The sequence below is a fragment of the Eretmochelys imbricata genome, chromosome 15, assembly GCF_965152235.1.
Source record: "Eretmochelys imbricata isolate rEreImb1 chromosome 15, rEreImb1.hap1, whole genome shotgun sequence".
Lineage (NCBI taxonomy): Eukaryota > Metazoa > Chordata > Testudines > Cheloniidae > Eretmochelys > Eretmochelys imbricata.
Genome location: NC_135586.1, coordinates 27,262,212 through 27,287,847, shown reverse-complemented (window position 1 = coordinate 27,287,847; position 25,636 = coordinate 27,262,212). Strand labels below are relative to the sequence as shown.

The window sequence follows — 25,636 nt, the reverse complement described above, 5'->3', positions numbered from 1 at the left end:
AAGGGACTGTGCATAACTGTGCCACCCCAGAAGGAGCACTGGAAATAAATTTTTGACTGTCACAATTCCTCTTCTGCTCTACCCCTTGTTGCTCCATAATATATGCTATCCCTTCATCAAGTGCTAATTACTCCTCACTTTGCTGACTGCTGTTTTGGAGACACGGAATGTTGAAGCTAAGGATCTGTCATTCCTTTTCCCTGTCCATCCATTTGCTTAGGATGGACATACAGTACAGAGTATTGGACAATGAACCCCAACACTGCTCTAACTTGCACTGGGAGCTGAATTACCCCCAAGCTGGCTCCAAGATCAAGGATTTGTAAAGCCATCTTTACTATTCTCTACGTTTCCTGAGATCTGCACTAAAGACAACTAACAGCCAGACCAGAAAATGAGGGTCCTGATCTCTATACAGAGTACAAGGAAAGCTATTTCAAATTGTTCTCATCGGGAAAGACCTAAAAAGACATTGAAATGAAGTTGGTCTGAAGTCTGTTTTAGATACATCTGCACAGCTCTATCTTCTCAATGCTCACAACCCTGGTTTGTGAGGAGCTGAGAATAATAGTTTTCTATAAAATATAAAGCTCATTCCCTCATGAATTCCCTACTTACTTCATCTGTTGGTATATTTGGACACAGCCATTTTTCAAGCAATTTATCCCAGATTTTGTTCATATCCAAGTTGTTAATTTCAGCTATTTCCTTAGCTGCTGCATGAATATCTACATATATAGAAAATGCAAATTTATTTTAAAAATCCTCATCAAGATTCATTTGTAAATTATACCCATGTAGCCCCTCAGAAATTTACTAGAGAAAGTTTACTAACCTGGATAATCTCGGCTGGTTGGATTTTGAATCCTTTGGTTTATGCTGCTGTGCTCATAGAGTAAAGCAATAAGATTTGCTGGCTTTCCAGTAAGTTTTAGATGCTCTGCAGTGCTTAATTTGTGGGTTATTAGCACAGTTTCTGTGGCTGATCTCTTGTACTGCATACGTAACTTCTTCAGCAGTACTTCAGCTTTTTCATGCGATTCATCCTTTACCAAAAAATAGGGACATTTGTAACAAATCTAAATAAACTTCCTTCCATTTAGAGGCTTGGGAAAAAAAAATGTTGACTATTCACCATAACATTCAGTCTGATGTAACAGTTGAACGTGTAACTAGTGTATAAAGCCTGTTGCTTTTGTAGTATTTCCATCCGAGTTTCTAGACCTTTATGTGCCAAGCAGAGAGACAGCTCTCTGGAGCAGCTGCTAGGAATGTGACAGTAACAGTATTTTAATGATATTATTCATTGCCAATGTCCTTGGACAATAATGAGCACTGTGGAAAAGCCAGCAAAAGTGATATGTCTATATGTAATAGTAGATAAGAAACATTATGGGAAAGAGTTTGGATAAAGCTGAAGAAAACTTGGGTTCAGCTATAAGCCTAGCAAGCATAATAAACCTTCAATTTAAGCGTGGTTCTAATCAGAGATGTGAATTTTCGAAAAATGTCATTGTGATGTTTTATGTTCATTGTCTCAGTGACTCCACAGCAAGTTTCCCCCTCCCTCCTCTGTCCCCAACTGCCGGCCCAGAAATTCAGCCTGGAATCTGAGAGTTGAGTTAGGGATGTGCATGCTAGAAAGAATCTATCAGCAGTAAAGGTTCTGTAATTGGAACGAAATTAATCTGTTTATTAATAGAATCCAGCTCATTCTCTCATAGCAAAGTATGAGAATCCCCCCCTGGCTCCCCCAAAGAGACAAAAAACCAATCCACAACCCATATTTGTTAGAAAATAACAGATAAATGACAACTGGACAGAGAGAGTAATTCTGTTGTAGATGCAATTTTTTTCCAGTCACTTTCCATTGGTGCACTTCATATAAAAAGGGATTTATTGTTTATACTGTGGAGTTTTTTTTAATTTGAATGAAAAAAGTCTTTGGTGGTTTGATATGATGCACACTTTATAATCCAAATTACAACAAAACAAAAAACATAAAAATTATCATTTCTATATATTCAGGTATGTCCTGTGGATCTAGTGTCATTACCTTGGTTGTAGTATTCGTTAGCCATTTCTCAGCTAAATAGAGACAGAATTTCAATGCCTGAATCTGGTCAGGCCCTTAAAAAGAAAACAGTAAAGAATGATAAATATGTTTTCATAAATCCCTTCTATGGTACATAGAGCCACCTGTTTAAAATGTTTTGCTCCCTTCTCTTGGGGTTCAAAAGCATTTAGTTTAGAATATTAAGAAAATGTTTACAAGCTAACTGTTAAGGTTTTCTTGATCTAGTTTTCAATCAGTTTTCCTTAGCAAGAAAAGATGGAAAATTATCTTACATGTATAGCTAAAACATAAATGAGAAGCAAGTTCATTGTTTTAACACTTTAGGGCTGCTGGAATATTTACTTTCAAGACTCTAAAAACTATGACTTGAAATTACTCTGGTAAGTAACCAGTACCAGATTTTAGCTTTTTAGCCTTATACTTGTTTAAATCCTGTGAACAACCCTAACCTGACAGAAATTTAATAGCAAGATAAGTCTCTAACTCTTCCCAAAATGTAACTTTTCACTTTGCTTCCCACCACTGACTTCCACTTCTGCATCTGCCACTCCACCTCAGTCTTGACTTCAAAATATCAGAACACAAAGAAGACTCTCACTGATTTGTGTAACCCTTGTCCCTTTTTTCCTCTACCCCTTTACTTTGTCTGGTCTCATTTATGTTGAGGACTCTTAGGGTCAGAGATCACTCTACGACATCCTGCCTCTATTTCCCTCCTTCAGGGCCCCTTACACAGACTCTACTTTTTCTGTGGTCAAAATACCCCTCCTGGGAGCCTGGGTTTCTTTTACTGAAAATAAACTCAAACAAAAACTCAAAGTCACAAATTACAGCCCCACAAACAAATGTTCCTCTTCCTACCCCTAGGCTTTTCTGCCTGGAGAGCTGTCATTCCCCTGCTTGTTCAGGGGCTCTCCTCCTTAGCAGACTACTCCCAGCCCTTCCTAGCTGGAGTCTCAGTGCCAGATCCCAGGACTCTGCTCATTGCTAGCAGTCTCTGCTCTCCCTAATCATTCCCCAGCGTAGTCTGAACAGTACATGAAACACACAACCCTGGTGTCTCTCACCACACCCTAGCTCTCCACCACAGCCCTGAACTCCGTAAGTTTTCTCCCGTCCTTATACCAAGACGGCCACCCCAGCCCTTCCAGCTGGAGTATACTTCCGCTCTTCCCAGTGGGAACCATCACAACATCCCTTCTGGGAAGCATCTTTGCGGAACCCTGGTGTCTTCTGCCACACCTCGGTGGCCTTGTCCATTCACTTCCTTCCCACTTTCAGGACAGCCATCCTAGCCCTTCCAGATGACGTACAACCCTGCTCCTCCCTGTAGGAACCCCCACAGCCTCTCTGCTGGGAGATCATCTTTACCAGGAGAGCATCCCTCACTCCTCTGGCCGTCTCATGGGTCCTCTGGGTCCAGCTCTCCAACCCTGGAGAGGTCAGCAGGTAGGCTCCTCCACTGCTCCCCTGGCTCTCACGCATGGGGATGCCAGCCAACAAATCCCTCTTGCTGCTCTCCTGCCTTCAGCCTCTCCCCCAGGAAACACTTTCTACATCCTTCCAGTACCTTTCAGTCTCCTGGTAGCAATCATCTGCCCTTTCTGTCTGAACCAGTCAGCACTGACTCACTAGGACTCCCTCTCCTGACTTCCTTCAGGGACTTCCCCTCATTGGATCTCTCCCTGATCCTTTACAACCACCAGGTGTTGCCTGCCTTCTCAATTGACCAAATGGGGGCACCTGCTCTGGTGGAGGGGAGCTGGACTTACTTCTTTCAGTGTGGCCAGTCACATTCTGACAGGTTTGAAACATGGTTAAAAAACGAACAAAACAAAAAAACCTTTGAAGTGCCATTCAAAGTTATGGCATGACAACATAAATGTTTATTAACAAATAAATAACATGTAAAACATCACCTCCACCTATATTCAGCAACTGGCATCTTTCCATTTTTCCCAGACTAGGTTTAGGAACAAAAATGGTAAATTATTTGGGGAGGCTAGATGTAGGTTAACCTCCAAAAATGCTACACAGATGATGTTAGAAGCAAAACTAGAAAGTTGCCCATCTCATTCCCCCCTCACCTCCCAAACCAAAAAAACCCGCATCAAACCTAAAACAAAAAAACCCCAAACACATGCACACCATACCTGTTGGAAGTTCTTGTGCAATCTTGTGAGCAATAGCTACAGCCCATTCTGGATTAACTATGGATAGCAGGTAGGATTGAATGGTTTGCACTGTTTTAGTAGTTTCCTTGTTAATCACTGATGAACATCCAGCTTTTGTCAGTTCAAATACTTTTGGCTTCAATTTTTTTTCAAAGACATGCCTGGCTGCCGACATATATAGGGTATCCAGTGAAACCTAGAAGAGTATCAGGTGCAGGTTAAAAATTGATTAAGTCTGATATGTATACAATGAGGCCAACAACACTCAAAAGAAAAAACAATGCTTTTTTCCCTCAGGAAAAGAGTGAATGATTCTGAAATAAAAATTCCCCTAGACAGAGGCACAGCTTTACCTTCATTAGTTTGGAAATCAAGAGAAGAGTTGGGAAAGACTCCTCAGTAAGCTCTGCAGCTGTAAGAAAATCAGACAATGATCTAGAAAAAGTCACACTGTCCCAATATAATTTCTCCCTAAGAAATGAAGTAATTTCAGTTTTTTGCTAGATGTAGGAATCTATTGATGAGAGGAAGGATGATTCTCTGATTAGGGTGTAAATTCCCTCCTCCTTTATACACGCCCTGTGTAACCTTGGATAGGTCACTTGTGGGCAGGTCCTCATTTGGTATAAATTGTCATAGCTCCACTGCAGTCAAAATGACCCTTAGTTTCTCTGTGCCACAGCTTCCCACTCTGTAAAAGGGGGGCAACAGTTCTTCCTAGGAGTGTTGGAAGGATAAATACATTAAAGATTGTACATCTGTGAGGTTTTAAGATAGTACAATGAGGGGGACTGTATATAAACACAGATAGCTAGAGTACTGATCGTACATATAATACTCCAGAAACACTGCGTGGTTCTAAAGAATATCAAATGAAAAGGAAGCCTGGTTTGAGCAGCTGGAGATAGGGAAATCACATGCTCTAAAATATATTGGTGTTCCAGATCCACAGGAGGGGAAGTTCTTTTATAGGATTCCAGGTGTTTCAATAAGCTCAAAGCCTAGAAGAAAAAAACAGGAAGAAAAGTTACATAACTACTGTATTTTTCTGAAGTAAAAAAAACAGTCTCAACATCTGCCCACAAGTTTTGGGAATATTTTTTGCCAGGATTATTGTATAGCTATAGTGTTTTTTCCCCTCTTGTGAGCCTTTGCTGAGAAACAGCTACACTTCACTATTTAGTTGAATGTATTTTGCCCTCTCTACAAACATGCAACTCCAACTGATGCCAGTGGAGATAGGCAAATGGAGTAATGCAAGAATCTATGTTTCAATTAGTTTAAAACTATATAAATAAACAAAGATTGAGCTAGAAGTTGTAAACAAAGTACCAGTGGCTTATTTTTAATTGTACCTGGTTAAGCTGGATACTTGTGCTATTTTCATCAGCTCTTTGTATCACTCTCAGGACATTTTCTATAGTTTCATAGTCATATGGATCAAGCTGTTCCAAGAAACAAAACAAGAAAAGAACTGATAAAATTCAGTCTTCATGGTTTTTCAAATTTTATTTTCAACTAGATACACATAATGATGAAGAACCTGAGTGCTTCAAAGCACCTTCTTATTTACTTCTGGCATTTATTACTTCCATTCTAGAAAATTAGATCACTACTCATACCATAATCTCAAAACCTTACAAAGTGGTCATGGCATTCCAGAGAGGCCAAATTATGTCAGTAATGAACAAACAGAAAGAAGAAAAGAGAGTAAGCTCCCAGGATACACTCAAGTAAATGTATATTTTTAATTGAAACTTTTGAAGAATTTCTAGGTTTTTTTTGTTTTGTTTTATTTTCAATCAATAGGGAGAAGGGGGAGAGAGAAAGAGGAAAAAAAAAGAGGAAACTCTAACACATTGTCTCTTGCAGTATTTTCTTAATTAAACTAACAAAACATTAACAGCAGTAACAAAGATCTAAATGCAGTTCTTAAAATAGCCACATTCATCAGAGTGAGAGGATAGCTATGAAAGTAGTGTTTGAAGTGACATGCGTGCTTTTAACTGTTTTACCTTGTGCAGTATTCCACTGAGGCTAATGACCAGGTCTTTTGTGCTTTTCAGTAAAGGAATTATTTTTACTGATTTGGCCAGTAGTGTGGAATGAGGCTGCTTCACAGTATCCCCTGCAGAGTCTCCTTCAACTTGATTTGCATTAGCACTCTGGAGAAGGAGTGTTTCAATGCAAAGCTGCAGTGCTGCATCACTGTCCAACATGAAAGTTCTGAAAAGGGAGAAAATGTTTTCATTTTAAATTGGTATGATTAGGGTGTGGATTTCATTATGAATAAATTCACAACAGCCAGAATTACTCATACTGCATTTTACAAAGGTGGACAGTTGTTTTTCGAGTTTGTTTATTCATAAACAGCCGATATTTAAATTGAAACAATCATATAAACACATTACTTATTATGGCAGCAATAACACAGTTTTGACTTGCTTCAGATATTACCTGCAGTATTTCAATATAAGGTCTGTGTCTACATTTGGATTCTGTACCAGGGTTCTTATGAGTTCTTTCTTTCTTACTGATGGCTGCCTAAATACAGTCTGGAAAGAAATCTGCAGATACAAAAAAGGGGTAGTCTAGTAATGGTGCTTTAAATATTCTTCCACAATCAAGGAATTATTTTCAATATGCTTGGTATTACTCATTTGTACTCTTCTATTCTAACAGTTAACTTCTGTTTGTTTGAGCTCCAGAAGAAGTGGTGCTAGAACAGAGGTGGGCAAACTATTATGGCCTGCGGGCCACATCAGACCTGCGGAACGCTCCTGCTTGGCCCCTGAGCTCCTGGCCCGAGAGGCTAGCCCCCAGCCTCTCCCCTGCTGTTCCCCCTCCTCCGCAGCCTCAGCGCGCTGCGCTGCTGACACAACGCTCTGGGTGGCCTGGCAGCGCAGCTGCAGAGTCATGGCCTGACCTGGCATTCTGGGCGGCATGGCTGTAGCGCTGCCAGCCTCTGGTACTCCAGGCAGCGCGGTAAGGGGGCAGGGAGCAGGGGGGTTGGATAGAGGGTAGGGCAGTTGGGGTGGTGGTCAGAGATCGGGGGTGTGGATGGGGTCGGGGTGGTCAGAGGGCGGGGAACAGGGAGGTTGGATGGGGCAGGGGTTCCGGGGGGGCAGTCAGGAAGGAGGGGGGGGTTGGATGGGGTGACGGGCGGCAGTCAGAGGCAGGGGTTCTGGGGGCAGTCAGGGGACAAGGAGAAGGGGTGGTTGGATGGGGCAGGAGTTCCGGGGGGAAAGTCAGGAATGAGAGGGGGGGTTGGATGGGGCAGCAGGGGGCAGTCAGGGGTGGAGGGATCCGGGGGTGGTCAGGGGACCAGGAGCAGGGGGTGGTGGATGGGGTAGGAGTCCCGGGGGGGGGCCGTCAGGGGACAGGGGGGGTTGGATGGGGCAGGAGTCTCAGGGGGGCCGTCAGGGGACAGGGGGTGTTGGATGGGGCAGGAGTCCTGGGGGAGCCGTCAGGGGGAGAGAAGCGGGCAGTGTGGGTCAGATAGGAGGTGGGGGCTGGGCCACGCCTGGCTGTTTGGGGAGACACAGCCTTCCCTAACCGGCCCTCCATACAATTTTGGAAACCCAATGTGGCCCTCAGGCCAAAAAGTTTGCCTAGAACTTAGAAGTTTGCCTAGAAGTGCTAGAACCTCATTACCATGGGCCCCATTCAGTAAAGTAGTTAAGCAAGATTCTTGCATGGGTCCTTCAAAGTGGTAAATTTGCCACAAATTTAAGTTCAGTGCACATCCTGAATGATACGTGTGTCCATGAAAAGCAGTATATTGGCATTTTAAATTAAGAATGTAACTGATTAAAACATTTAAAAGTATACTCACACCAAGTTTACCAAACTGGATACCCCACTCTGCATCAGTAATTAATTCCTCAAATTTTTGTGTCTCTCCTGCTTCACCATAGTGACTAGCAAGCTGCGCTCCAACCAGAGCTACTGCCTTAAAAAAAAAAAAAAAAAAGTGTGAATTAAAAAGCATGGTCTAGTGGCTAGAAAACTGGAAATCTTGAAATCTAGGTCACTGCATGACCTTGTGCAAGCCATAAATTCTGTATTTCAGTTTCCCAATCTGGAAAATGAGAATAATAATCCCTACCTCCTCTTCTTTACATTAAGAACAGAGTTCAGATAGAATGAGATGTCACTAGAAACTCCTAAAACATAACTCTGTTTTTTTTTAAAATACACATATTCTCTGTCACTCTTTCCTTCTCTTTTCCCATTGCCATGTTATCTTTTAATCCTTCCCTTCTTCCTTACCTCAAGGCCCATTCCATTCTTTAAATTACTGCCTGAAAGACTTTTTCTCTTTAAATTACTGCAGGTACAAGCTTACTTCAAATTTCTCCAGAACACTTTCAAACCTTAGTGAGGCCAACTCTAATGCACTGCTACACTATGTAGTTAACGTCTCCAAGCAGCACTTTAATAGTATGTATATGCCAAGATAAGTATACCGCCTTTTCAGGCTTACCAGAATTTTGTTGTAATTGTGTCTTGTGTTGTTTATGACATTCCAGAGATTTTCAAACATATCTTCCTTGGGCAAAATTGTGCAGTAACCCAATGCCAGGTTATGATCTATCAAACGACAGTTGAAAACCTATAGACATTAAATCCACAATAAGCATACTTTAGAAGCTGCCAGTTAAATAAATGTCCAGTTGTTATACATATCTAGTGTCCAGTTATACAAAGGTCTATTGGCCTTTTAGTTAAGTTGTATAACTGTACATTCCTGGATTCACAGGTAGCCTTTTAAAACCTTGATTAAATTTAAGAAGGTTGTGAGAAATAAGAGAAAAGTACAGTAAACAGGGAGAGAGAATGCATATAGATCATACATGTCATTATTACTTTATTTCAGTAGCACCTGAGGGCTCCAAATAAAATCAGATCCCATTGTACTAATCACTGTACATACACATAGTAAGAGACAGGTCTCCCTCTTACAATCTAAATAGACAAGACAGCCAAAGAATGGGAATACTAATTCTCCCTCTTTACAGATGAGGAACTGAGGCGGAAATATTAAGTGACTTGCTCAAGGTAATATTAGATGCCTGTGGCAGAACAGGGAACTGAAATCAAGTCTCCAGGTCTCCTGATTCCAAGTCAAGTGCCTTAACCACAAGACCAACCTTATTATTTAACGCTGATACTACGCTCAGTTGGGGCCCGTACAGCCTAGATGTGGGATTGGAGAAGTAATAAAAGAATGCAGTAATGAGGCTCTGGAGTGAGCACTCTAGTATTCTTCAGAAGAGAGGGACATGGAGTGAGGAAAATGGGCTAAAGGGGGTTTCTCAGAACTCAAATCAGAGACGGGAAGGCCCCATGCAATGGTTCTTTCTGTATACATAAGAATGGCCATACTGTGTCGGACCAAAGGTCCATCCAGCCCAGTATCCTGCCTTCTGACAGTAGCCAATGCCAGGTGCCCCAGAGGGAATGAACAGAATAGGTAATCATCAAGTGATCCACCCTCTGTCGCCCATTCCCAGCTTCTGGCAAACAGAGGCTAGGGACACCATCCCTGCCCATCCTGGCTAACAGCCATTGATGGACCTATCCTCCATGAATTTATTTAGTTCTTTTTTTAACCCTGTTATAGTCTTGGCCTTCACAACATCCTCTGGCAAGGAGTTCCACAAGTTGTGCAAAAATACTTCCTTTTGTTTGTTTTAAACCTGTTGCCTATTAATTTCATTTGGTGGCCCCTAGTTCTTGTGTTACGAGAAGGAGTAAATAACACTTCCTTATTTACTTTCTCCACACTAGTCATGATTTTATAGACCTCTATCATATCCCCCCTTAGTCATCTCTTTTCGAAGCTGAAAAGTCCCCATCTTATTAATCTCTCCTCATATGGCAGCCGTTCCATACCCCTAATAATTTTTGTTGCCCTTTTCTGAACCTTTTCCAATTCCAATATATCTTTTTTGAGATGGGGTGACCACATCTGCATGCAGTATTCAAGACGTGGGCGTACCATGGATTTATATAGAGGCAATATGATATTTCTGTCTTATCTATTCCTTTCTTAAGGATTCCCAACATTCTGTTTGGTTTTTTGACTGCCGCTGCACATTGAGTGCATGTTTTCAGAGAACTATCCACAATGACTCCAAGATCTCTTTTGAGTGGTAACAGCTAATTCAGACCCCATCATTTTATATGTATAGCTGGGATTATATTTTCCAATGTGCATTATTTTGCATTTATCAACATTGAATTTCATCTGCCATTTTGTTGCCCAGTCATGCAGTTTTGAGAGATCCTTTTGTAGCTCTTCGCAGTCTGCCTGGGACTTAACTATCTTGAGTAGTTTTGTATCATCTGCAAATTTTGCCACTTCACTGTTTACCCCTTTTTCCAGATCATTTATGAATATGTTAAATAGGACTGGGCCCAGTACAGACCTCTGAGGGATACCACTATTTACCTCTCTCCAGTCTGAAAACTGACCATTTATTCCTTCCTTTTGTTTCCTATCTTTTAACCAGTTACCAATCCGTGACAGAACCTTCTTTCTTGTCTCATGACTGCTTACTTTGCTTAAGAGCCTTTGGTGAGGGACCCTGTCAAAGGCTTTCTGACAATCTAAGTACACTATATCCACTGGATCCCCCTTGTCCACATGCTTGTTGACCCCCCCCAAAGAATTCTAGTAGATTGGTGAAGCATGATTTCCCTTTACAAAGACCATGTTGACTATTCCCTAACAAATTATGTTCATCTATGTGTCTGACAATTTTGTTCTTTACTATAGTTTCAACCAGTTTGCCCGATATGCTTACCTTAAAGCATGCTTACCTTGTGTAATAAGGCCAGGACAGCAGCGACAATCACTGAAGTGGACTTTTGTTTCATAGCAATAAGAAAGCTTTTGGCATCAGCTAGCATTTTGCCATCATGTAACTATTGAAAAGAAAAAAGAAAAAAAAAAAAAAAAAGGACAGGAAAGTAACTGTTAAGGGTTAAAAAAAATCACTCTTTTACAAATTATGACTTTTTTTTATCACTTAAGAGATATTTGCAAGTAAGTTGTAAGTTATATTTTCAGAGTGAATTAAATGCTTGAGAAACATTTCAGACTGAGAGCACTGGACACAGAAGTCCTCTGTTTATCCAGAAGAAGGATGTAATTTGGATAGTGAAACCTGCAATGTTCCCCTCACCATCCTATGGTAATATCCCTCAACCCTGATGGAAAAGAGAAGCCACGTCAGAAGAGGGAAGATAGTGGAAGGGTATGTTTGTTATCAACACCCATTCAACCCCTGGTCTCCCTAAAAAGTCTCTCAAGAGTCCCAGTTAGGATAGTGGTTTTGCAATGTGAAACTGTCGTCCATTAGAAGGGGAGACCACCAGCTTGTTTCATACAGGCAACTAAACAGCTCATCAGATGGTGATGAGATGAACTTCTAGTGAGAGGTTGTGTATCACAATACCTATTCCTCAGCCATATTTGGTAGATTTACTTTCAGTGAAATTCAGCATAGGTTTTGTCCATACCTTCTCACCCAGGCACATATCCATGTTGTTTGATACACAGTGCTGAAGACAGGATCCAAACAGACAGACTATTAGTCGCAAGGCTAACTCACACTGACTGCATTCCATTAGGTTCTGAAGCAGTGCACAGATGGGCGTTTTGACTGGCAACAGGAGGTTCTGTCCTATGGAATGTTTCACCAGAAAAAAATGATTAGCTTATATATTAAGGAAGCTTGTATGTCAAGTCTAATTAAGTTTTTGACATTTACATTGAAAGCTGATTTCTCTCTCTCTACATTAAGGTATTCTTTGTTAAAAAATAATGATAATGGTGCAGATGATATTGGTAGGTCAATTTTAGCCTCCTTTACAAACTTCATGTTCAGAAGTTAATGCCTAAATAAAAAAATCGTCTTTAGGTTAACAATCAGATGTTGTTTGTCAGCTGTGGACTCTTGCAGAGACAATCAGTCATTTCTGAGCAGTTCTCTTCTCTTCGCTATGAAAGGACCTACAGGGTATTATTAGTACTAATTAGCTGGTCATCTGTATCTCAAAGTGCTTTAGAAATGAAGGTCAGTAACATTTTCTTCATTTTACAGATGAGGAAACTCAGGCGCATAAAAGTAAAAATGATCTGCCCAAGGCATGCAGGTGAGTGGCAGATACAGGTCTCTTGACTCCCAATCAAGTGCCCTATCCACTGGATCATGTTGCCTCCCAAACATAGTATTAGACCAGGGGTCTCAAACACGTGGCCCGCATGCAGCCTACCTCCAGGCCAGGGGTGGGCAAACTACAGCCCGCGGGCCGGATCCCACCAGCGGACTTGCCCCCTGTGGCCCCATTAACGCTCCCTGAAGCAGCCGGCACAACGTCCCTGCGGCCTTGGGGGGCGGGGGGGGGCAGAGGGCTCTATGCATTGCCATGGCTTCCAGGCACCGCCCCCCACATCTCCCATTGGCCAGGAATGGGGAATTGCAACCAATGGGAGCTTCAGGGGAGGTACCTGGAGGAGCAGCAAGGCAGCACACAGAGCCCTGTGCCCTCACCCCCCTCCCCCGGGCTGCAGGGACATGGTTCCGGCTGCTTCCTGGAGCGGAGCGGAGTGGCGCAGGGGCCAGGGCAGCGCCCTGGTGCATGCCGCTGCCACACTGGAGCCCGCACCCCGAACCTCAACTCCCTGCCCTGAGCCCCCTGCTGCACCCCAAAAACCCTCCTGCACCCCAACCCTCTGCCGCACCCCTCCTGCACCCCCTGGGGCAGGGAGGGGGCAGAGTTGGGGTAGAGACTTCGGGGAAGGGGTTGGAATGGGAGCAGGGAAGCGGTGGGAAGAGGCGGGGCAGTGGCGGGGCCTCATGGAAGGGGTGGAGTGGGGGCGGGGCAGGGGCAGCGAGGAGGGTGTGTCAGTGATGCAGCCCTCGTGCCAATGCACTAGTCCTCATGTGGCCCTCGTGGTCATTTGAGTTTGAGACCCCTGTAGTAGACAATTGCTTTTCTGTTTCAAGAACACTCCTGTGTGGGTTACCATAGAGTTGTATTATGTCAATCTTCTTGTTCAATCTGTATGTGAGGTCCATTTTTGGACAGTTATATTCATTTTAGATATATACAAATGGGCCTCTCCAAAAGTGCTGGACACATACAAGAGAGCCTCAGAGTATGAGCACCTCGGGAATGGAGGTTCTTCTGAAATGTTCTTAACTTTGAACAAAATGTTATGGTTGTTCTTTCAAAAGTTTACAACCGAACATTGAGTTAATACAGCTTTGAAACTTTACTATGCAGAAGAAAAATGCTGCTTTCCCATTTTTTCTTTAGTAGTTTACATTTAACACAGTACTTTACTGTATTTGCTTTCTTGTGTGTGTGTGTCTCTCTGCTGCTGCCTGATTGTGTACTTCCGATTCCAAATGAGGTGCGTGGCTGACTGGTCAGTTGGTAACTATGGTGTTTGTAACTCTGAGGTTCAACTATAGAAATAAAACCCTTCCATCTTCAACCCACTCATCCACATTCAACCCATCCCTGAGGAAGTGTATAGCTTTGTGACGTGCCCTGTAAGATAACTGAGGGAGGCAGGGGTCCATTTCATATTCAAGAAGGAGAGATGAAGGATCGTCTTGTGGTTAAAGTACTGGATTGGAACTCAGGATAGGTTGGGTTCAATTCCCAGTTCTGTAAATTTCCTACATGGTAAACAAGTTGCTTAGGCTGTCTGTACTGCAGTTTCCGATCTTCCACTTGTATGTTATACCTCTTTCTCACCTTTTGCCTGTCTTGTCCATTTAGAATGTAAACTCTTCAGAGCAGGCGGGTGTGTTTGTACACTGCCTACAACAAGGCCCTGAGGCATTATTGTAATGCATAATAATAATACTCATTAATAATGGACCTTCCACTAAGAGTACCCTGTCCCCAGATAAAAACCTATCTAAAGATAGACAGCTCAGGCACCCAAGTTGATCAGCTGCTGGAATAAGACATGAAGAGATGGGTTCTCTAAGATGCAGAGGATTGTCTCCTATGAAGAGCTCTATAGGTCAAAACTAACACTCAGCAATAAAACAGAAAGAAGGGCAATCTCTAGAGCACAGGTACAATATAGTTACAATACAGTCAGTACCGGTAACTAAATTAAAAGCTGTGTTGTGCACTGTTTTTAAGTGGTCCTCAGCTGTAGTTTATAACAGAGGGTTGTGGCCATGTATGGGTATAAATATTCCATATTAGTGGGAAGTCTTAACCAATTGTTTAGCATTAAATAGGTATGTTCTTGCTTTTGTGGGATTAAATTAAACACTTAGTAACATTTTAGAGTATTTTACTCTTGTGCTTTTACTATGTCTTCATAGTACCTTTAATAAATGGACAGTTTGCCAAGCTTACAGAGTCCAAAGGATACATCTTGTTATCTGCAAATGAGACAAATGTTTGTGAGCAGTGCACTAAGATCTTAGCAAAGTTATAAACATTGGAAATTACTATTAAAATATTATACTTTGAAACCAATACGAAAATAAAGCTAGAAAATTAATTAGTGCCCCGTTCTGACTGTAAGAGCTAGGATCTTTTCTGTGATTTTCTTGTGTATAACTGGATGTTACTTCGTAAGAGGGGAACCATTTTCTCATCTATGCCTGAAGAAATATAAACAGATTGTTTCCATTAACCCTGCTGGAGCTATGTGTAAATTCCTTTGCCTGGATGGGACTATAGATCTCAGACATTTTCCCATGTGAGGGAAAAACCAAAACCAAAACCACCACAGCCAAATACAATTTCCTTCATACTCAGAAAGTTTGATTTTCAGCTTACTAGTCAATTAGTATATCATTTATAAATAGATCTGACCCTATCCAAGAATGCTTATAGATAAAAAATGAAATATTTAGAATACAATGAAATATTTATACAATGAAATATTAAGAAAATGAAAGTGTATATTTACCATTCTACACAAGAAATAAATAGTTTTAGAATATTCAGTGTTTCTGATGCATAACTGAAAATGTAAGTCTCTTGACAACACCTAATACAATGCAAAAGTCTATTCATAATTGCTGAAGTTATCAAAAACCTTTGTTAGGGGGAAGACTGGGGAATGATATCGGTTTCAAAAAAATTGTGTACTGAATTATGTATATATTCCTACCTAAAAACAGTTTAATATGAAATGGGATAAAGACTGTACACTAACGCATAATATTAAGGAATAAAGATTACCAGCAACAGGCACAAGGGAAGAAATAGTTTCATATGCAACTGGGAGTGCCATCTGTGGATCAAGAACTATTCCATCTTCACTAAAGAAATCATCGTAAGTCCATTCTTCATAAGGATCCTTATCAGCTCCAAAAGATGCTGCCTAAATTAACACATTGCAAAAAATATGAACAGGTAATAAAATGCATGTAAAGTTCCATAAAGGTATCAGCTAAAAAGTATGCATGATTGTAAAACTAATAAATTGCATGACATTACAGATCAAGTTTCCAAATTTAGGAAGAAAAGATGCTCATGTCTGAAAATATGTCCTCAAGATACTTTTTTTTGCTGGGCACTGGGAATGAAAGACATTCCCTACTTCTTTTGTGGGCATAACGCCCACTAATTTTGAAAGGGAGATGTTTTTTAATTTGACTTTTAAAAACAAAAAACAAAAATCTTGTGTTTTTGTTTTGAATTTTCAATCCCATATATTTAATCTCAACTAATTCTCCATTGAATTAATGGAGGTTGGCCAGCTGCTCCTGTATATGTGTTTCAGGCACAATTTCCATGTGCATTATTTTTTGAAAAATACTAACCAGTGCATTAAAGTGTATTCATTTATTGTTAGCATTCCAGAGAACATTTGCATTTTCTAATATTAGTTTTCACAAGAACTAAATGGAACTGAAAATTAACCATTTAAGATTGCACTCTCGAATCCCAAATCAGGGGCTGATCAAAAGCTCATTGAAGTCAGTGGAAAGATTCCCATTGACTTCAGTGAGTTTTGCACCAGGCCATAAGTGCCTTTATTTGTTCCACCTGTTTGGTCTATGCTAGTTAGACTGTAAGATCCTGACATTTTGCGCAGCCCAAACTGCTGTTGGCCCTCAACAAACAACAAAAACAGTAACAAAGGGATAGATCAAACTCTTGAATGGTATCTTAAAGTTGTTAACTGATGGGAGCGTCCCCAAGTTCTACATGTATTTATCAAAAAACCAACCACCCACATACATATCATTGTATAACCTGACCACTTTTTGTAAAAGCTTTTTCAGAATCAGTGTTCTATGATTTCAAGCTGTCTTGGCAACAGAAATTAATAGACATTACATTAAGAGTATTAATAATGGTACCCAAACAGATGTTTTGGCAAGACAAGATGCATAATATAAGATATAATCGTTTTTGTTCTGGGATATAGGAGACATGAGGCAGAGGAGTTGATAATATCATTTAGGTCTGGATGGCAGTAGCTAATTAGCATCTATGATTAGATATTCCTCGGCAAGCTGACAAAGATGCACAAACAGTGAATATTTCATAAACCATTGTAAAAGAAAAATTTAAGCCTCAAATTGTTTAAATTGGAAGATGTTACCTTTGCTATAAATCCATAGTTTTCTATTTGGCATTGCCCGTAAATTTCCTTAGCAGCCAATGTATATTTACATAGCTCCAGAGAATCTAATAACAGATCTGTGAGAAATTAAAGTTATTGTCATTCTTTTATGTAAGTCATTCTCTATCATAAAGAAAATCACCATCTGGTGTCACCCATTTTTACAGAGGTATGCATGCATAGATATTCACTTTTTGTTTTCATATTTCATAGAAAAGTGATTTGTCTGAAAATCTAGATTTCATCATGAACATAAATAAGAAACTATGATACTGGATTACCTGGACTGCATATTGTAGCTGCTTGGCATGCCATCTCATTTATCACTGCTGGAAAGTTCAGTCCTTTAGGTGTGATCATTGGAACGTCAGCTCCCAACATATGACAAAGCTTTTGGCAAGCTAAAAACAGCAATTTCCCTGTTTGTTCATTACAGTGATGTTCATATAAATCTCTTTAATGAAAAAAAGGGAAAATTAATGTTAGATTTTTATTTAAGATCAAACTCATAACTTGTCTTTCTTTTGAGGTATTAATATTAATCCAACAAAATCTAAGAAGTGAATTAGCTCACCAATAGGTGGTGCTGCTGGTCCTGAAATCTGAATAAACTGATATGCAAGAAAAAGGACAAGTGCTTGTCTATAACTACAGACTGTTGTGAAATTAGTTATAAATTATTTTAGTTTAACTTCCATTTTGTGCCACTTTCAGGAAGATAATTGAAAAGTAACTGAGGGCCCTAACTAAACAGGTGTGTTGATTAAAGAGTTTCAGCTACCAAAGGCAGGATAGCTTAGGGTTTGGATGGTTTCCCTGTATTCATGGGACTCAGGAAGCTCAGCTATATATAGTGGCTGGCTAATATTGTCTACCTGAATGATTCTTCATCCAGTACAACAGTATTAAACTGCTATAATTAAAATACACACCCTCGCTCAGCTGTGTTACCGAGATCCTTCACCTCGGCTATCTTCACTAGGAAAGCTGCAGGGGCACAGCTGCAGTGCTCCAGCTGTGCTGCGGTGGCGTTTCAGTGTAGCTATCCTCTACAGCAAGGAAAGGAGTTCTGCTGTTGCTGTAGTTAATTCGCCTCCCCGAGAGGTGGTAGCGAAGTCGACGGAAGAATAATTCTGTTGACATAGCATTGTCTATGCTGGGGGTTAGGCCAACTTAACTATGCCGCTCAAGGGTGCAAATTTTTCACGCTCCTAGGTCGACTCACCTACATCGCTTAACTCTTTAATGTAGACCTAGCCTTAGTAAAGAGGATGGCATTAATAACCATGTCATGGAAAAACACACGGGGAGGCTCCAAACAATCCAAGGTGAACCTACTCTTGCAGTCTTGTACACAACACAGTATATTGCTTAAGTGGATCTGCTGTGCGGCTCCTCTTCCCTCTAGTCAATCTTGCCTTTGCATTACAGCTACCAGAGCTACTATTGCAGAGTACCAGAAATAGTTTACTGCATACTTTTTCTTACCTTAATGCTAACCAGTCCTAAACTCTTCTGAAATTTTACCTGCATATCTTTAGTGCCTCTTCAATTTTTCCAGCATCTAATGACCTCAGTGCCAGCTTTGCCCCCAACTCTTGCTCTGTCCTTTGCAGAAGCAAAGCTAGTCTGTAAAGTCTTGATTCAGTGGAACGGTTCTTTGTTTTACTGTCATCTTTGGAATTTGTTGCTTGCATTTTTCTAGATTTTGCCATGGATTGGATACTTTCATAGGCTTTTATGTGCTCTTCAAGGAGCTGAGACATCAACAAATGATTCCCATAATCCTTGACTGAAATAAAGATATCAAAATCCTCCTGCAACAAAAAGTGAAATAATAGAACAGAACTTTCTTACTCATGTGACTTACTTTAGAAATTTGTTTTGTTTAAGTTTTTACAAAGTTCCAGCCTTGCCTCAGGTTTCTCACTTTTTGAGTGGGGGATACAGAGCTTAGAAGAAGCTAGAGAGCTAAAAGCTATTGAAGCTAACTTAGAATTTTACCTAACTGACTTAAAACTTAAAACTAAAACTTAACAGACTAATAAACTAAGAACAAAGAAGCTTGGCACTTAGAAAACTTAGTAAACAAGCTCCGAAACACAAAACTTAGAAGAAGCAGCTTAGACGCTTAGATGCCTCCTTGGCATGGTGGGTCACTCCTCTTATAGGGCATGGGTGCTTGAGCCCTTCTTCCATGACCAAACTTAGTTTTCTTACCCACCAAAACGTTGGGGTACACTTTATAGGTGGGTATGTTTGTATGTATGAATAACATATACCTACATATTAATAATATTAAATTAGTTTTACATTGGTTATTTTTGTTTTTCCGGTTATTTTGGTTCTTTCCTTGTGGTGTATCTGTTTACCGAGGGCATGAACTTCGGGAAAGCTCCCTAAGCCAGCCTACTTTAATGCATCCTTTATCTATTTAAGTTAAAGGTTACAGCCATATATGAACCTTATGCTTAACTTATTACTATTTATCTAATCCCAAATGTATGTTTACTCACTTTGCCTTAGCTCAACATACAGGATATGGCCTGTAGGTCCCTTGCATTACAGCCAAACTACTTTAATATAAACCTATAAACCTATTATAATAAAATGAACAATTAAAACCACAAAAATATATATATACGCAAGCAAGCAGGCTAGCCCTATAGGCTACACTAGAAGGAGACTGGAACAGAGCACATTAACAGAAAACAGGAAAAGATTTCTGAGTTTTAATCCCAACTCTGCAAATGACTCACAGCATGGCTTTGAGCAAGTCACTGCTAACAAGGCAGTGACTAGCTTGGAGCATGCCATAAAAGTAACGGTGAACATCAACACCACTAAGGGCATGTCTACACAACAAGGCAATGCGCATTATGGAGGTCTGATTTCTAAAGAACATTGAAGTGTTATGCATTAACTGGTTTGTGTAAACCCTGCGACCCTGAAGGTGCACAATAAAAGTTCCCTGGTGTTCTTTAATGTAAGACCATTTAAAATTGTACCATTAAGGTGCTCTGTCCATTAGACCACAATTCCTGTCTAGTAAGAATCCTAAGAATCATACTCCGAGCATGTGTCTTGCTGCACCGTGTAGATATGCCCTAACTCAAGATTAAGTGGTATGAATTTTTTTCAGCCACCAACAACATATGCCCAGGGAACTTTAAACCAGGATGGACTGATTTAAATCAGCAAGCAAGAAACCTTGATTTAAATCCATTTTAATTTTGTTTTCTTGGGCTATTTTCCCAAAGAAAGGTTCATTCTCATTGATTTGCAACTAAATATAGTTTTTACGCTAAGTTTCACACTTCACTTTTTGCTAACCAGGAGGATATACTATATCTATACATATTTATTTAAGCAGTTATAAAGCTCAAGATACATTTATTCAAAATTCTTAATTTTTACGTTTTTTATTGTGTTAGAAATGGGAGTCACATTTCTTATTTACTATATGATTTTTTATTCACAACTTCTGTCAAGCTGCATTTAGATGGAAATTGGAATTAAATTAAAAGTGTTCTCTCTGCACCTGCTAGCTAAACTGCAACGAAAAGTAATTAAGGCAAAATCATTTCTACACAACAGAAACTGGAAGTATTCACATTTGAAAAAATGTAAATACCAACATCTTTGTAAAGACTGAAAATAATATAGATACTGAATATAGTACATGACATTTGAGACATTTAATAAAATTTGAGCTGATATTTTCCCCCTGATTCTGTATATATTAAATAATCAGAAGCCTTTAACTCATAAAAATTTGAGGAGAGCTTATTGATGCAGCACATTAGTTTTATTAAATTTAAGTTATACTAAGTTTATGTCTTAACATAGGTTGTCATAATTTCAAATTAAAAATAAACCTGTTTAAAAGTAAAAAAGAGAAACATATTTAATGTAAATAAAATCAGGGTTAATGTATATTTTTTAAAAAAGATATATATTTATTTTATCCACTCTGCTTTATATTCCTTAAAATACTAGCATGGAAATAATATTTTAAATGACAAAATCTCTTGATCAATCTTCATCATCCATAGCCATTTGATCATTTTAAATTTATTTGTAAGTCACTATTACACACAGAGAACATAGTAAAATAGTAGCTAAAATTACATTTTAATAGGATGGATTTTTAAAAATGCATCATTTAATAACATTACTCAGGGTAATTTCAAACTTATTTTAATTTCTTGTAACTATAAAATACTTACCTGCAAGCTAGCAAGTGTTTCAAACATTTTTAAGTTTGCTTTACATTCATCTTCCTTCAGAGGATTTTCTGTAAGATAGGAAAAATAGTTACTTATTGAGCTACTTACTGGGACAATACATAAAGGGGTAAGTTACAATTTACCTTTCTGAATGCTAAGCAGGAATTTAAGAACCTCCACAAGTGTCTTTGTTATACACATTTGTGTTTTGCGCTGGAAAAAAAATAGTGATAAGTTAATATTTCATTTGGCCTTTTGTAGGTAAATAGTCTTAGGTATACAGCTCAGATTAACTAATTCTGCTGCCATCACAATTACATCTAATATAGGCAATATTCAGACATTACTACCAATGTCAGGTAGAGACCTCTCAAGCTTTCATTATAGTGAAGACATGGTCAAGACTACTTATTTTTCTAGGATTTATTTTAATGAATCCAAAAGCAAAGGAAACAGAAATTCAATAATACAAATATGTATACTTTGTACATGTAACATTGTAGTACCAAAATTATTTACCATAGTCACAGCAATTTACTGGATTATAAATGAGATTTGAAAAAACAAAACAAAAAAAACAACACAACACACACCTGGTAATTTAGTTAGACAAAAACAGAATCAAGAGCCTAGAATAGCCATTTTTAAAATACATTTTATTCTTACTAGTGAAAGTGCATATCCATAACTTGCAAGTATTGAAAGAGAAGGTTACTCATCTTGTAACACCCCTCGGTGTGCAGCAATCAATCCAGCAGGGGTTGCAATAATATAGACACGATAAATCAACTGCTGAGTGCTCTCCCGTTGACTCTGGTACTCCACCAGAATGAAAAGCGCAAGCGGAGTCGACGGGAGAGCGGTCAGCTGTCAACTTACCGCAGTGAAGACACCACGGTAAGTAGATCTAAGTACGTAGACTTCAGCTACGGTATTCATGTAGCTGAAGTTGCATATCTTAGATCGACCCTGCGCAGTAGCATAGACAAGCCCTGAGGTTCTTCGAGGCCCTGTGGGTGCTCCACTTTAGATGTCTTGGTGCCCTGTACTTCTAGTCGGAGACTCGTGGTAGCAGTGCCCCAGTTGACCACACAGGCACGGCAGCCGTCTTGTGCCACTCTGAGCGGTTACCCCGCACATGCAACCAACCATTACCCAGTTCCTTCTTTCTACCCCCAGAGGATCAAGCTGAAACTCCAAAGTAGAGCAGAGGAGGGTGGGTAGTGCAGCACCCACAGGGACAACCATCTCGAACAACCTCAGTTACTGCACAAGGTGAGTTACCTTCTCTTCTTCTTCTTCGTGGATTGTCCCTGTGGACACTCCACTTTAGGTGACCGAAGAGCAGTGTCCCTCAGTGGAGAGAAGGGGCTTCGGAGTTGATGTATACACGGTGGAGAGCACCAATAGTCCAAAGTGAGCATCTGCAGCTGACTGCTGTTCCAGGGCATAATGTTTGATGAAAGTATGGGGCGATGCCCAGGTCGCTGCTTTACAAATATCAATGATGGATACGTCTTTGAGAAAGTCTATCGATGTGGACATAGCTGTAGGAGGGTGTGCGAAGTCCAGAAGAACTTGCAGCTTGTAATTTTGATAACAAAACTGGATACAATTAGAGATCCATTTAGAAAGTCTCTGTTTGGAAATGGTTTGGCCTCTTGATCGTTCTGTTGTGGATATGAATAGCCTGGACGATTTCCTGAATATTTTTGTTCTCTCTACATAGAACGCCAGCGCTCTGCGAATGTCTAGTTTGTGGAGGGACGCCTCCCTGTTATCTGCGTGCAGCTTGGGAAAGAATACAGGTAAGTAAATGGGTTCGTTGAGATGGAAGAGGGAGGTGACCTTGGGTATGAATTTAGAGTGTGGGCCATAGCGCTGCTCTGTGCCTGAGGTTTGTTTGGTTCCCTCAGAGTTGAGTTAGGAGGCTTAGTTTTGCTCCTATGAGAGCTAGACTGCACCAAGTCTTTTGCTCCTCAGGACGTCTCAGTACCGGACGGCCCCGGTGCCTCGCAGTCCAGAGCTCTTGATGCCATCGGTACTGGGGCAGTTTTTGTGGTCGGAGATCACTTTCTAGGAGGCGAATCATGGTGTGGCGAAGAGCAAGACCACTTTTTTGTGGCTTTTTTAGGACCAAGGACCTTACCTGCAGGTGAGGACTGGTGAGGAGGTGTCCTGGACTTGGGGTCGGAGGCAGGTCAGAGGGATCTCTTGATCATTAATAGTTTTAGTTGAAGGTCCCTAGCCTTCCTTGTCCTCGCTGTAAATTTCTTGCAGTGGGGACTTTTGGGAAAGGTGTCTCTCCCTCAGGCAACAGACACACCACACGTGGCTGTCGGCCACTGGTATTGAAAGTCTGCAGGTCAGACAGCGTTTGAAACCTGGAGAGCCAGGCATGTCTGAGAGGCTAAACTGAGTAGAGAATGGGAATAGTCCCAGTCTAATGCCTTTTGAGCAACTGCCCCAAATTAGGATTTACATTTGTAATTTAATTAATACTCATGGGAGGCAACTATGCAGGTCTCTGTACCCAAGATGAAATGTGCCTCAAAAATATGGGGAACATTTCTGACAAAGTGGTTTTACCTTACATCATTTGCTTTTTTACAAATGGATGAATGGATACAGAAAGCAAAAGATATTCACCTTCATATCTCTGAAAGGTACATTAGCTTTTACCAATTCTCCATTAATCACCCTCTTTTTCTACGTGTGTTAAAAGCAGCATTTAGAATGATCAACGTACATGTATTTTGTGAAGTGAAATTAGTTAGTACCTCTTCAGAATTATCTGCTTCTTTCTGTAATACCAGTCTTGCCCATATAGACAATCTCTCTGCAACTTTCTCAGCGTCAGCAAGAGGCAGAGATTTTAATAAGTTTAGAGATTCCTCTCCCTGAAAACAAAAAGGTATAAGTCAAAAATAGTTTGACAAGACTTAGTATTTGCTGTTGAAAGAACTTGAATTTTCTTGTCAGTTATCTTATGCATATTATCTCATCTCTTTACTGTCTGACATTATAATGGTGCCCCACCAGATGAGAGACTTTTTAAGTTCAATTTACAACTTGGGGAGTCTATTAACTTTCTCCTTTTATAGAACAGACAGTTTGCCATAACATACAAATTCGCTAACATCCCAGAATAGTTTTTAGCATGTGTAGATCCTTTGATTCAGAGATCTGAGGGCAGCTAAACTGCAAGTTTATTTGTTGATAATTACAATAGGTAAAGAAAAAAGCAATTTCTTTAAGAGTTCTTGCAAAACCGTTGATTAGATAGCATTTGTACAATGCTTCTACATTTACAGCACTACACAAGTATGACTACTTTTATTACCACATGCTGGTAAGAAAGTGGAATAGCAGAAGTTGGCTAGTTTTGAAAAAGTGACTTTCAGATTTTTAAGGTCAGAAACTGTACTTTGGAGGGGGCCTGTCTGGTTCCTTTCCTCAGTTAGAGGAGCCTACCACACTGCAGGTCCATTACAGGGAGGAATATCCTAGACCCAGATCCTGATATGCAAGAATAATCATAGATAAGGCTACCTTTATGTCACGGAGGTCATGGAAGTCACGGAATCCATGACTTTCAGAGATCTCCCTGACATTCTCCGCATCAGCCGCAGGGGCTGTGGGACTCTGGGGCTGGCAGCCAGCGGGGCCCTGGCAGGGTTCCAGTGACAGCAGTAACAGGGGGGAAACCTCCTCAAGGTTCCAGTGATAGGTGACAGCCTTGTGCAGGGGGAAAGGGGAAACCTCTGGTGAGTGGCTCAGGGCGTCCCATTTTCTCTTTGGGAAATATGTTCACCCTGGAGCTTCCAGCTGCCGCAGGCAGAAGGGGAACCTCACAACTCCCCGTCACCACGGTGGCGGGGGAAACCATGGAGCTGCAGCAGCAAAAGTCTCAGACAGGTCACGACTTCCATGAATTTTTTGTTTATTGCCAGTGACCTGTCCGTGACTTTTACTAAAAATAACCATGACAAAATCTTAGCCTTAAATCATAGATAAAGGTGACCAGCAATTCAATGACTAAACAGTCTCCTATCATAATGCAGCAGTACTAAAGCCTTGAATTCCCTACTAATGCATGCTGAAGGTTCAGCACATTCCTGAGCTCCACTACATCAATAGGACTTAAGGATATGCTTAAGTGCTTTGGTGAACTGTGACCTAAAATGGCCAGTCAGACAGCTCTGCAGAAGAGGAAACCACTTGCTAGTCACAGGGATGCAGAAGGAGGGTGTTTGTGCTAGTAGAGTTGCTCAATACCCCTTCCCACAAAAAATGGTTTGTGACATACTCCAACTCTTAGGCTCTCTTTAAAACATGGAAACTGACTGGTTTTGTAGTGATAAACACCCATTTTTTCATGGTTTGTGTGTATAAAAACATCTTCTGTATTTTCTACGGTATGCATCCGATGAAGTGAGCTGTAGCTCACGAAAGCTTATGCTCAAATAAATTGGTTAGTCTCTAAGGTGCCACAAGTCCTCCTTTTCTTTTTGTGTCAAATATG

The 25,636-nt window shown here is 40.4% G+C and overlaps 1 protein-coding gene across 1 annotated transcript in view; it reads right to left on the bottom strand.

Annotated features, from left to right (window-relative positions):
- The window catches only part of KNTC1 (kinetochore associated 1), a 79,582-nt gene that overhangs the window by 19,069 nt on the left and 34,877 nt on the right, over positions 1–25,636 (bottom strand). Inside the window, exons 31-51 of the mRNA XM_077835278.1 lie at positions 23,892–24,011; positions 21,255–21,324; positions 21,112–21,179; positions 18,410–18,699; positions 17,164–17,336; positions 16,862–16,959; positions 15,490–15,631; positions 14,622–14,678; positions 11,782–11,945; positions 11,080–11,184; positions 8,738–8,866; positions 8,087–8,203; positions 6,709–6,818; positions 6,267–6,477; positions 5,607–5,696; positions 5,081–5,252; positions 4,605–4,663; positions 4,231–4,447; positions 2,057–2,130; positions 836–1,046; positions 619–728 (exon numbers count right to left, since the gene is read on the bottom strand). Of these exons, the coding sequence (XP_077691404.1) occupies positions 619–728; positions 836–1,046; positions 2,057–2,130; positions 4,231–4,447; positions 4,605–4,663; positions 5,081–5,252; positions 5,607–5,696; positions 6,267–6,477; positions 6,709–6,818; positions 8,087–8,203; positions 8,738–8,866; positions 11,080–11,184; positions 11,782–11,945; positions 14,622–14,678; positions 15,490–15,631; positions 16,862–16,959; positions 17,164–17,336; positions 18,410–18,699; positions 21,112–21,179; positions 21,255–21,324; positions 23,892–24,011 (2,787 nt within the window). The remainder of the gene's footprint in view (positions 1–618; positions 729–835; positions 1,047–2,056; positions 2,131–4,230; positions 4,448–4,604; positions 4,664–5,080; positions 5,253–5,606; positions 5,697–6,266; positions 6,478–6,708; positions 6,819–8,086; positions 8,204–8,737; positions 8,867–11,079; positions 11,185–11,781; positions 11,946–14,621; positions 14,679–15,489; positions 15,632–16,861; positions 16,960–17,163; positions 17,337–18,409; positions 18,700–21,111; positions 21,180–21,254; positions 21,325–23,891; positions 24,012–25,636) is intronic.